Source organism: Lissotriton vulgaris, chromosome 11 (genome assembly GCF_964263255.1).
Source record: "Lissotriton vulgaris chromosome 11, aLisVul1.2, whole genome shotgun sequence".
Classification (NCBI taxonomy): Eukaryota; Metazoa; Chordata; class Amphibia; order Caudata; family Salamandridae; genus Lissotriton; species Lissotriton vulgaris.
The window spans coordinates 352,367,726-352,380,439 of record NC_141699.1 but is presented as its reverse complement, the minus strand read 5'-3'; the positions used below and the strand labels follow the sequence as shown (position 1 = coordinate 352,380,439).

At 49.6% G+C, this 12,714-nt stretch overlaps 1 protein-coding gene across 1 annotated transcript in view; it reads right to left on the bottom strand.

The window, feature by feature from the left end:
• Window positions 1-12,714, bottom strand: part of LOC147679760 (uncharacterized) — a 361,586-nt gene that overhangs the window by 155,097 nt on the left and 193,775 nt on the right. The window contains exon 5 of the mRNA XM_086942474.1: window positions 2,744-2,848. Coding sequence (XP_086798600.1) covers window positions 2,744-2,848 — 105 coding nt within the window. The remainder of the gene's footprint in view (window positions 1-2,743; window positions 2,849-12,714) is intronic.

Below are 12,714 nucleotides of genomic sequence, written 5' to 3'. Positions count from 1 at the left end.
GCACATGTTTTGTCTCGTTCCTGTTACCTCCTACGTATACAGTTGTGGCAGATTACCACAAGACGAGATGTTGTTAGAGGTGTCTTCAGTAAGGAAGATACTGCAGGACAAGAATTAGGAGATTTCTTGAAGGGTTTTATGCCGTTTTGGGGACCTATGGCTAAAAGCAGGAACATTCGACAGCTGACGAGAGTGGTTGAGTCCACCATAGTTGAAACTAACGGTGCCCTTAGTAATTTGACTGCTGAGCTACAGTCGGATCGCCTTATGACTCTTCAGAACAGAGTTGCGTTAGAAGTCATACTTGCAGATAGAGGAGCGGTATGTAAATTGATTCAATCGAGCTGCTGCGTTTTCATTCCAGACAACGCTCTGACAGTTTACCAAGCCATTTCCAAGCTACATAAGATCTCCCAGTCTGTACATGTGGACTAAGGAGATTGGTCGTTAATGGGATGGTTTGGGGGATTGTTATCCACCTGGGGATGGAAGATTCTGATGGTCATTGGGATGATCTTAGCTATCCTTTTCCTGTTCTGTCTTTGCGTACAGTGTGCTCCTGCCATATGTGGCCTCTGTGCTACTTCGTGTGCAAGGAGACCTGTCCAGAGAGAGTTAATAAGTAATAGGATGATGCTACAGCAACATCTTGATGATTTGATGAATATAGACCTGGATTCAGACTGACGTGAGTTTGGGTTTATTGCCTATGTAAGGGCAAAAGGAGGGTGTGAGGTTCCGTGATTCTGAACCCGTTCAATAAAGGTCGTCGAATCAAGGCGATTTTGGTATCAGCGAACCGCAAATGACGAGTGCCGTATGTACAAGTGTTTTCGTCATGTTCGATTGATGGATACACTGGGTATTCAGAGATTTCGTTCCGAACCTTCGGGTTCCATTTTGTGTACGGCCGCCATTTTGTGGTTGCCCTCACATAGGCAGATAACTACGGCCGAGCGAGTCCTTGGGACACGTACACCTTTAGCTGACTTCTGTGTGACCTGAGCGAACTGACTCCCTTGCCCGAAGCTAACCTTGTTGAGCCAGTTCCTTGTTAGGCAGCTGGTCAGATAGAGATCAAAGTGCAGGACATTGCTGAGTTTATGGTACACGCACACACCCTTCTATCTTGCTTCTCATCTGTTTCTGTTCCTTCTTTTATGGCCTATTTATGGTTTGGGTTGAGGTCTTTTTATTATGGGTTTGTCCGGCCTGTACGAGCAGGAATATTGGGTTTTTCCTTGTAATTGATGGTGGGCTGGACAACTGAAAGTGGGCATGTCGTTATGCGATACCTTCTGAAATGTCACTGTGTGATTGGACAGTTTGTAAGTAATCGATGCTAGTCAGGAATGTGATTTTTGGTATAAAAGACGATGTCTCGCAATACTACATTGTACAGTCTCTGACGAATCACCCGTGTTGTGCTTCGTAGACCTCTGTTCCTGGTTGCAGCCAATAAATTTGGTCTTTGACGTCACCCAGAAGTATCCCGTGTGTCTGTATTCTAAGACAGGTGAACCCGAAGATATTGGGCGTGCCCCTGGCGCCGCTGGGTTCTAAAACCCGGTTCTTCAGGTAGAGAGGCAGAACACATGGGAAAGAGATAGCAAGATACAGAAAGATGTATTGAGAAAGAGGCGAGATCAGACAGAGGCCGAGAGAAACACAGGTACATAGAGTATACCTAAAGACAGAGCAATGGCACTAAGTGAAAGAGGCATGGGAGAAGAGGAGAGGTGAGGTGAAGTGAGGAGAGGTATGTGAAACATAGATAGCTGAGGCACAGAAAGAGAGATAGAGGGTAGCAGAGAGAGAAGTAGACAGTGACTGGGATTAACAGAGAAGTGAGATAGAAAGAAGGGAGAGGACATGGTGATTGGTGGGTGAAAGACAGGTGAGGTACAACAAGAGAGGGAGGAAGAGAGCGGTGAAGTAAAGAAAGTTGAGGTAGAACGAGTGGTAAGAGGTAGAGAGGCAAGTTAGATAGAAGGAGGGGAGATGAATATTAAGTTAAAGCAATGTACACTTGGAAGTAAAAATGGGTGAGGTCATGCAAGGAGACCGGCATGATAGTGCACAGGATAGTTGAGGCAGGGAAAAAGAGACAGACAAAAAGGTAGAGAGTGATGTGGATGGGAGAGGCAGAGAATCAGAGTCAAGGCGTGACACGCAGAGTAGAGAGGTTGAGACATGGAAACTGCCAGATGAGAAAGAAGGAGAGGGAGAGAGAGGAAGAGAGAGAGAGAGAGCGAGAGAGAGAGAGAGAGAGAGAGAAAGAGAGGGAACTAGGATGATCAGTCTGAGGTTGAGACAGAGAGGTGAGGCAGAAAGATATGAGAAATGGGGCAGCTAGAAAGAAGGAGATTTGGCATAATGAGGAAGTAGGGAAGAAGTGAGGTGGAGAGGTGTACCTGATGAAAAGTCATGCGTCTAGATCACTTTACCAGTGCACCTCTTGCCAGGTGGGGGTGCTGGCAATTACCGATGTTGCCTATACCTGAAAACGACTCACAATTGTTGCTGCCCTTGTCTATGAGCCAGTCAAATACCACATACAGTCAGCTCTCAGTGTCTGATGTCAGTAGGGTACATTATATAATTCAGGCTTTGTCTGTGTATTCAATGAATCTATATAAGCAATTTTCATCATACGTATGCACACATTTTCCTCAAGCCATTTCAAGCAACCTATGGACATTATCAACAGAATTTCACTTTCAAGGATGTAAAACTAATTTACCTGTGATGGGAAGAAAGTGTGCGCTTTCTCTTTCCGACAATCATCGACTGGATGCTTTTTATGATGTCCAGTTGGCGCCTCCCTGTTGGTTCCAATGTCTCTCACCTGCAGAAGTGAATATTTAATTTTATAGGTTCCAATCATATTGTTGCCTAGAACAAGCTGGCATTTCACAGAAAGTTCTGCTAGTCATACAAGGAGCACGATAAACCAACCTCTCTAAACACTACTTCTCCCACAGTACATATGTGTTGTTTGGCCACTGCGTGATGCAGCAAGCCCAGGAGTATGAACAAAAGCTCAGAAGGAAGTTAATGTAGGACTTGCTATCTGTCTAAGCGACCGAGGACCACAGAGTCCATTTTATCCCAAATGTCATGAAATGTAAATTGACAACCCTTTTCTAGAGGTCTTTGGGAGCCCGATACGCATTTCATGAAATTGCATCCAGAATTTGCACCTACCAGGTGTTCACAAGCTCCCTCTGGAAAAGTCAACTTATCACATAACCTTGGAGGGTTCACTAAACAGGCATCTTCTACAGTGGTAGGGCTAAGGAGTAACAGGGTGCCTACTAGGAATAGTGCTTGAGTCTAAAGAAGTAGGGATGAACAAAGACGGGTACATCTGGGGTACTGGAATCCAACCTAGTTCCTGGGTACATACAAGTAAATACCATGGGACTTTGTTTGAATACCTGACTCAGTGACTGCCAGGCAGCTGTCTTCTCATCAAGCAACATGCAAATAGGATAGCACATTAAAAAAACAACACTTAGAGCCCCATTACCATGGCCGCCCGCCACCGTTACGGTAAACGGTACTGACGGTCAGAGGAGTGGTAGTCCCGCCAGGCCCATTAGAATGCGACCGCCAACCTGGCGGTCGCATCCCACATATTTTACTTTGCACCGGGCGGTGCTGTAGGCAGCACCGGCCGCAATGTAAAATATGCATGTTGTGCATTGGCATGCAAAACGTGACAGGGACCGCGCTGTGCCTGCCACCTTGTGTATACCAATGAAGGCGGGTACCATAGGTACCCCCCAAGTGCAGCCCCCAAAGCATTTTCCACCAGCTTTTCCATGGCGGCATCGCAGCCATGGAAAGGCCTTTTGAATTGCACATGAGAAAATGGATGGCAGTGCTTGCAAGGCACCAGCACCATATTGTTAGCCTTTTCCGCCCGGCTGGCAATCCGACTGGCAGAAAAGCGGCGGATGGTCTTTCCATCCGCCGCAGTGCCCCTTGCCATACTAATATGGCGGGGGTGACACAGGTAAATTTGGCGGGCGGATCGCCACCGCTGGGACGGCGGTGGCAATCCGCCCAAGATCCTCATAGGCCCCTTAGTTGTTTCCCCATAAGCAGGAACAGGGTTCAACAAACACTTAGGAACACATATGAATAAATATGCATGAGGAAACCTGGAGTATGGTGTAATGTATAATTTGACAGTTAGTGTCCTCTGTTTGCCAGATTGTGTTCACACACCAACCTATTTCCTCAGTGACAATAGTTTGGTTCAAAATACATTGAGGATGTCAGGACTTACACTCACACTCCACGTCAGATATAGAAAAGGCATCAGTTGATTCAACATCAGGTTTAGAGTAGTAGTGATGGAAGGTTAGAGAGTAAGGGAGTTGGAGGATCTGGCATCCACATCTTGGTTGGCAGTGGAGCATGGGTAAATGTGCACTTGATTGAAACATGTTCCAAGATGGCAGCCATTTTATAATGTAAAGTCTGGATCCAGAATGATCCCAATCAAATATGGCACCCAAAGATGGGTCTGACCTTTTCATTCATGCTCTGGGTCATGAGGGGCAAAGACAATATAAAGGACTAGGAATAGCGAGGCATTCTACCTAGAAACATTGCAAGCTATTGGATTTTCAATGAATCTGTCCAGTTTGCCACTCGAATCTTCCATGCTTATATTTGTTGTTTTTCTTGCGTCTCTTTTTGTAGGACTCGCCTACGCAGCGTGCATGCGCTGCATAGGGAAAAGACCTTTCGTCAACGATTAACTTTGGCTGCCAAAAACGTGCACGCATTGCATTGCCTTCAATGGCAACGCATGCACGTTGGCTATTCCCTTGCAGGAGTGAGCTTTGGCTCACTCCCGCAAGGGAATCCGGCCTAGGCCTCCTCCACTCTTCCCCTCCCTCTGCTGCCTCCTCCTCTCCTCGTCAGCGCTAGGCACGCTTGTCTTTTTTGGATCCATTTTACAGGGAAGCAACTAAATGAAAGAAGGAAAGTGAGGTTGTGAAGCGTTTCTTCCAGTCACGGTTTTCACTAAGTGAGGAGCAAGACAGAAAGAGAGGGAATAATAGGAAGGTGGGGCAGCTGCCAGCACAAAAAAAGGAGGACAATGCACTGATGTGGTAGTTTACTGTTTATGAATGGAAACAAAACTTTCTCATGACATGAGGTCAGAGCTTGTGCAGTTAGTAACCTTAGAGTTTATAGAACATTGTGGCATGTGACCTAGGCTTAGTCACAGCACCACTTAAGATCTACATTTTACTCAATGGTAAGGCCTGGTTTTTCGATAATCCTGAGGTGGCGTCGGACTGGTTGGAAGATCTATATTTGAACAAGGAGGAGAATCGGGATCGAGGTGAAGCGGATGAACAATAGGAATACGTACAATGAGGATACCAGGACATAAGTTGTTGCATGGTTTGGCCGGGGGACGGGGAGGGTCTTGCACTGGACCTGCTTCAGTACGGTCGCTCCACCACGCTCCTCCTGTGCTTCAGCTGCTAAACTCCCTGGTATCGTTTTCAGCGCGCTGATCACTGAACTGCTGCTACCTTAATATTTTAGCGCCTCACTCGCATAGCGCCTCTATTAATTTCCTGCCTTCTCTCAGCGCGACCTCGCTCAGGCTATTGGGTTCACTATTGGCTTGTCTGCGCATGTGATATCCAGACTACTGCTCACTTTATTATCTGTAATTGTGTTTATTTCATCAGCGCTTGTGTTCAGATTGCGCTTATTGTTAACTCGCTGTATTTTTATTGTATGTGATACCCCTGCCTGCCTTCCCTCGGACCCTCCATTTTGTTGTTGTTGATCTCCCCTGACCCGCCCCTCAGCCACACTACCGCCTCCCTGCTGCCCCTCCCACCCACGGTCATCGAGCCTTCCTCTCTCCCAGCCTAACTGTGACCACCTGGACCTGCTTCAGTACGGTCGCTCCACCACGCTCCTCCTGTGCTTCAGCTGGTAAACTCCCTGGTATCGTTTTCAGCGCGCTGATCACTGAACTGCTGCTACCTTAATATTTTAGCGCCTCACTCGCATAGCGCCTCTATTAATTTCCTGCCTTCTCTCAGCGCGACCTCGCTCAGGCTATTGGGTTCACTATTGGCTTGTCTGCGCATGTGATATCCAGACTACTGCTCACTTTATTATCTGTAATTGTGTTTATTTCATCAGCGCTTGTGTTCAGATTGCGCTTATTGTTAACTCGCTGTATTTTTATTGTATGTGATACCCCTGCCTGCCTTCCCTCGGACCCTCCATTTTGTTGTTGTTGATCTCCCCTGACCCGCCCCTCAGCCACACTACCGCCTCCTGCCCCCTCCACTGTCCATTAATGTCAGATGGTCCCACGCGCAGCGTCCACGCGCAGCGGACGCGCCGAAGGTGCGCCAAAGGTAAGCCCGTCTACGCCCGTCCGCGCCTGGACCGCGCCCAGCGCCAGACCCCCTGGTCCTCGTAATGCCCACCCCACCCGCATTACTTACACTGCCACCACCCTCCTAGCCCTTAACCCCGGTCGTTCCCCCAACTGCGTCCAAGCCGCTCCTGGACACACCCATGGACCCTTCTCTTGCAACTCCTGCAAGTTCGACGGCTCAAAGAACAACTCCTCATCTACGATCACACAACAGATCTCCGACCCCAACCACCTAAAATGCATCCTGCTCAACACCCGTTCGGTCCACAGGCACGCCATTGACCTCTGGAATCTACTAGACACCATCTCTCCGGACGTCGCCTTCCTAACAGAAACATGGATGAATGCCTCTTCAGCCCCAGACATCACCATTGCCATCCCGGAAGGCTATAAGATCATTCGCAAGGACCGTACCGGCCACACAGGAGGAGGTATCGCTATCGTCCACAAGAAATCCATCCGCATCTCTACCAGCTCGGACGTCAATCTCGCCAACTCTGAACACCTTCACTTCCAGATCCACATCGACCCCAAAACCACACTCAGAGGCACCCTCCTTTACAGGCCACCAGGACCCCGCGCACAGTTTAGTGAAGACATCACGGACTTCATCACTCCACACGCGCTCCCCTCTGAGGATTACATCCTTTTGGGAGACCTCAACTTTCACCTTGAAAAGAACAACGACCGCAACACCACCACCCTTTTGGACAACCTCGCCAACCTCGGACTTAAACAACTTGTCACCACCTCCACCCACATCGCAGGTCACACACTCGACCCTATCTTCACCTCCAGCAAACATGTCTCCTTCTGCCACACCACGGATCTCCTCTGGACTGACCACAGCTGCGTTCACTTCACCCACAACAAGGCCACTTCCAACAACCACCCCCAACCCACTCTGCAAAGAAACTGGAACAAAATCACCATCAACCAGATCTCCTCATCGCTTCTTCAAAACCCCCCAGCCCACTCCTCAAACCCAGACCAAGCAGCCACTAACCTCACCCAATGGTTATCCAACACCGCCGACATCTTAGCACCACTGAAAAAACGACAAATCAAACTAGGCAGCAAGAAGGCCTCCTGGTTCAACAATGATCTTAAGAAATCCAAGAAACTCTGCCGCTCCCTTGAGAAGGCCTGGAAAAAAGACCCAACCACCAGCACCAAGGACGCCTTCAAAAACGCCACCCGCATACACCACCAACTGATCCGGACTGCCAAGAGAGCCGCTTTCAAGGACCGACTAGATAACAACGCCCACAACAGCAAGGAATTATTCAACATCGTCAAGGAGTTTACCAACCCCTCGGCCAACTCCAACGACATCACCCCCTCTCAAGCCCTCTGCGACTCCCTAGCCTCATTCTTCCACAACAAAATTGCAGACATCCACAACAGCTTCGACAACCGACCCGAAAACCAACCCACCCAACCCCCTGCAGGACCCCCACCCCCCCTGAACATCCTCAACGACTGGAAGCCAATCTCCACTGAGGACACCATCCGTCTGATGAACTCTATCCACTCAGGATCCCCCACAGACCCATGCCCTCACCACATCTTTAACAAAGCAGACTCCATCATAGCACCGCACCTCCGAGACGTCATCAACTGCTCCCTCAACTCCGCAACCTTCCCGGAAAGCTGGAAACATGCCGACCTCAACGCCCTCCTGAAGAAACCCACAGCTGACCCCACCGAACTCAAAAACTACCGCCCTATCTCACTCCTTCCATTCCCGGCCAAAGTCATCGAGAAAGCGGTCAACAACCAGCTCGCCGCCTTCCTCGAAACCAACAAATCCCTCGACTCCTCACAATCCGGCTTCCGAGCCAAGCACAGCACGGAAACCGCCCTCATCGCAGCAACAGACGACATTCGAACTCTTCTGGATAATGGAGACACAGTCGCCCTCATCCTCCTCGACCTCTCCGCAGCCTTCGACACAGTCTGTCATAGCACCCTTTTACAACGCCTCAGAAACGTCGGAATCCATGGAAAAGCACTGGAATGTATCACCTCGTTCCTCACCGGAAGAACCCAGAGAGTCCGCCTCCCACCATTCAAGTCAGAGGCCACTGAAGTCATCTGCGGCGTACCCCAAGGGTCCTCACTCAGCCACACCCTCTTCAACGTTTACATGAGCCCCCTCACGGCCATCGCACGCCAACACAACCTCAACATCATCTCCTACGCCGACGACACTCAATTGATCCTATCACTCACCAAAGACCCGAACACGGCCAAAACCAACCTGCATGAAGGTATGAAAGAAGTAGCCGAATGGATGAAGCACAGCCGTCTAAAACTGAACTCAGACAAAACAGAAGTCCTCATCCTAGGCACCTCTCCCTCCGCCTGGGATGACTCTTGGTGGCCAGAGGCCCTTGGAAAAGCACCTATCCCGACGGACCACGCACGCAACCTAGGCGTCATCCTGGACTCCTCACTCTCGATGAACAGACAAGTCAACGCCGTTTCTTCATCTTGCTTCAACATTCTTCGCATGCTCAAGAAAACATTTCGCTGGATCCCCACTGAAACTAGAAAAATAGTCACTCACGCTTTGGTCACGAGCCGACTGGACTACGGAAACACCCTCTATGCCGGTACCACCGCAAAAATCCAGAAAAAACTCCAACGCATCCAGAACGCTTCAGCCAGGCTCATATTAGACATACCGCGTAAAGAACACATCTCTGGCCACCTGAAAAACCTCCACTGGCTCCCCGTCAATAAGAGGATTACTTTCCGGCTCCTAACCCACGCACACAAAGCACTCTACGAAATCGGACCCGAATGCCTCAACACACGACTGTCCTTCTACACCCCCTCCCGCCAGCTACGATCCTCCAACCAAGCCCTTGCCACTGTACCTCGCATCAACAAAACCACCATGGGAGGTAGATCCTTCTCCTACCTGGCAGCTAAAACCTGGAACTCACTTCCCACCCATCTTCGCCTTACTCAGAACCACCTAGCATTCAGAAAGCAACCTAAAACGTGGATATTTGACATATAATTCCCCTCCCTTTTTCGAAGCGCCTTGAGACCCTCTGGGTATGTAGCGCGCTATACAAATTTATTGACTTGACTTGACTTGACTGTAATCCTGATATGTTTTGCTAACCTAGAGGTGAGTGAGGGCCGACCCATTTTGAAGTAACGTCACTGAGGCTCAGGGGGGGGGTGGATTTTTGTTGGCCCGCCTACCATAGAATTGCCCCCATAAATGTATGGCATTTGAGAGACCCCGACACCAAGAAGGAGATTGTGCAGAGCACGGAAAGATATTTTCTTGAGAATGTGGGAACGGTTGATTCTGCACAGTTGCTGTGGGAGTCGTACAAAACCGTTATTAGAGGGGAAGTTTTATCGTTAGTCTCTGGGAAAAAGAAGAAGGGCCGGGCCAAGGTGGACAGGATAGAGACGGGGTTGACTAAGATGGAAAGAGCGGTGTCCCAAGGGTTGACTCTTGAGGGACTACACCGATTGAAACTCCTGAGGGACTAGGGAAAGGGCCAGAGAGCAGCATGCAGACACTCAGACTAGGATATACGAACATTGTGACAGAGCCGGGAAATTGATCGCCTGGCTGGAAAAAGGGGAGTGGGCATCTAGGTTGGTGCCAGAATTGCATAATGAGGGCTCAGGGAGGATGACAGACCCGCAAATGATCGCAGACGAGTTCTCGGCCTATTACAGTTCGGTGTATGCGTCCGCGGGAATCTATACCGAGGCAGACAGTGCGGCTATGATACAGGACATTCCTATGCCTTCTTTATCGGAGGAAGAGAGGAAATACCTGGACTCCCCGCTCACGAATGACGAGGTAGCACAAGCGGTCAGAGGTGTCAACTTCGGGAAGTGCTCATGTCCAAATGGAATTCCCGTAGAGCTGTCTAATCTGAATGCTAATGTGCTGGCTCCATTTCTCCGAGCTATGTTTGTTGAGAGCAAAGAGAGGGGTCAGCTCCCCTACGATCAGAGAGTAGCGAATATTGTAGTCATTCACAAAGATGGTAAGCCTAGGGCACTGTGCTCTTCATATCGGCCCATTTCGCTGCTTAACGCGGAACCTAAGGTGCTTGCGAAAATACTGGCCACTAGGTTAACCAAGGTCATTACCTTTTATCCGGATCAATCGGGCTTTATGCCGCATTGCAATACAGCCCTTAATTTATGACGGTTACATGGGATACTAGGGGGTGCCTCGAAAATACACGAACCGGCGGTATTGGTGTCTTTGGATGAAACTATGGCATTTGACAGGGTCTAGTGGCCCTATTTATATGCTGTCTTGGGGAAGATGGGTTTTGGCCGTGAGTTCATAAATTGGGTCCAACTCTTGTATGAGAGTCCCCTTGCTAGGGTTGTGGTGAACAACCACAGGTCCGCTGACTTTTCACTGGGTAGGTGCACATGCCAGGGGTATCCCCTGTCCTCAATTCTCTTTGCTCTGGCTCCCCAGCCGTTGGCGGCATGGGTCAGTTGGGACCGATCGATTAGGGGGCTGCGCTGGATGTCCGAATGGGAGGATACGTTTTTGCTTTATACAGATGATATTTTGTTATACCTGACCACCCCTAGGGAATCTCTGATCTGTTTCCTTGATGTCCTGGTGATATTTGGAAGATACTCCGGCTTTGCCATTATTTGGTCAAAATCTGTGATTTTTGTCCTTAGCAGAGATCCCCTGATTATCCCTAGGTCCTGCCCGTTGCAGATTGAGCCTGTGGGATTCCGCTATCTTGTCATCTACGTGACATTGGACCTGAGGCTGAGATTCAATAATAATCTGGGTCCCCCGCTGGTCAGACTTAGGAAGGATGTGGTCAGGTGGAGAACGTTACCGCTCTCCCTTCTCAGTCGGCGGTGCTGTTTAAGATGTTGGCACTCCCTCAATTTCTATACGCCCTGTGAAACACTATGGATCCGTTAGCCTCCTCCTATTTTAAAGAAATTGTGCCCCTCCAAAGGCAGCTCCTGTGGGAAGGCACACCTCGTATTGCATTATCTAAACTTACTCTCTCCTGGTACGATGGCGGGATTGGACTGCCGGACCTGCGGAAGTACTATTGGGCCTCCCAACTAGCAGCGGTAAACCACGCTATCTACGAGTCTCCCACGGACCCCAGATATGCCATGGACCGTGGTCAGGTGACGGGAGGGGACTTTACTAGGGCTCTATATGCAAGGGCAGGCAGGTTTCCCCTGGCCGGTCCATCGGCTCACGCAGTACAGGTGTGGCATGCGGCTACCCGGCATCTTAAGTGGGATGGAAAACTCATCCTTGCAATCCTGCTGTGGAACTCGGAGAAGTTGGGCTCCCTGTGGAAAACTAAAGGCTTCAATAAATGGGATCTAATTGGGATCTCGCAGATTAAGGACATTTATGGTACGGACGCTGTCCTAGACTTCGGCGCTCTCCAAAAAAAGCATCATCTACAGGAGAGTGAGCGTTAGCGGTACATCCAGGTTAGGCACGCCCTTCTGGCAAACATCCCGTGAGCACTACGCTCCCGGAGGCCTCCCCTCTGGAGGACCGAATCTTGGATGGTCACCTCCCCGAAAATACCATTTCCTTAATATATAAAAAACGTATTAATCATATGGGGGACCCACTGAACACCATCAGGGAGCAGTGGGGAACTGATGGCTTTGAATTAGATGATGAGGATTGGAGGGAGGCAGTTTCTTCCCCAAAAGTGGTGGCTATCCAGATGAGACTCAGGCTGGTGCAACTGAAGATTCTGCACCGGTCGTATGTTACGGGGATTCGACTGGTACACATGGGCTTGGCGGAGAATGGGGATTGCCGGAGTGGGTGTGGTGAGACTGGAACTTTCATGCATATTCTGTGGCATTGTGCAGAAATACAGGCTCACTGGGCTAGAATCCACGAAAGAATGCGAGAAGTGATGGGGGTAGAGATGGTGCTGGAGGCCAGAAGATGTGTCCTGAATGTTTGGGAACCCACGGACCTAAGCGTGTGTGGGAAGCAGTGAGTGACCCTGGCGTGTATGATTCCTAAGCGTAATATTGCTCAGTTGTGGGGCGCTAGTCAGACGCCCCAGATTGAGAAGTGGATGGAGGACCTGGATTGGTGCACGCACAGAGAGAGGTCGGTCTATGTCACCAGGGGCTGCCCCGCGAAATGGGGGAGGGTCTGGGGAGCGGGGAATAGTTACCGGGGAGATATTTGTGCCCCTCCTGTTGTTCGAGATGTAACAGTAGCGTTGGATTCCCTGTAATCCCTAAATGTGATT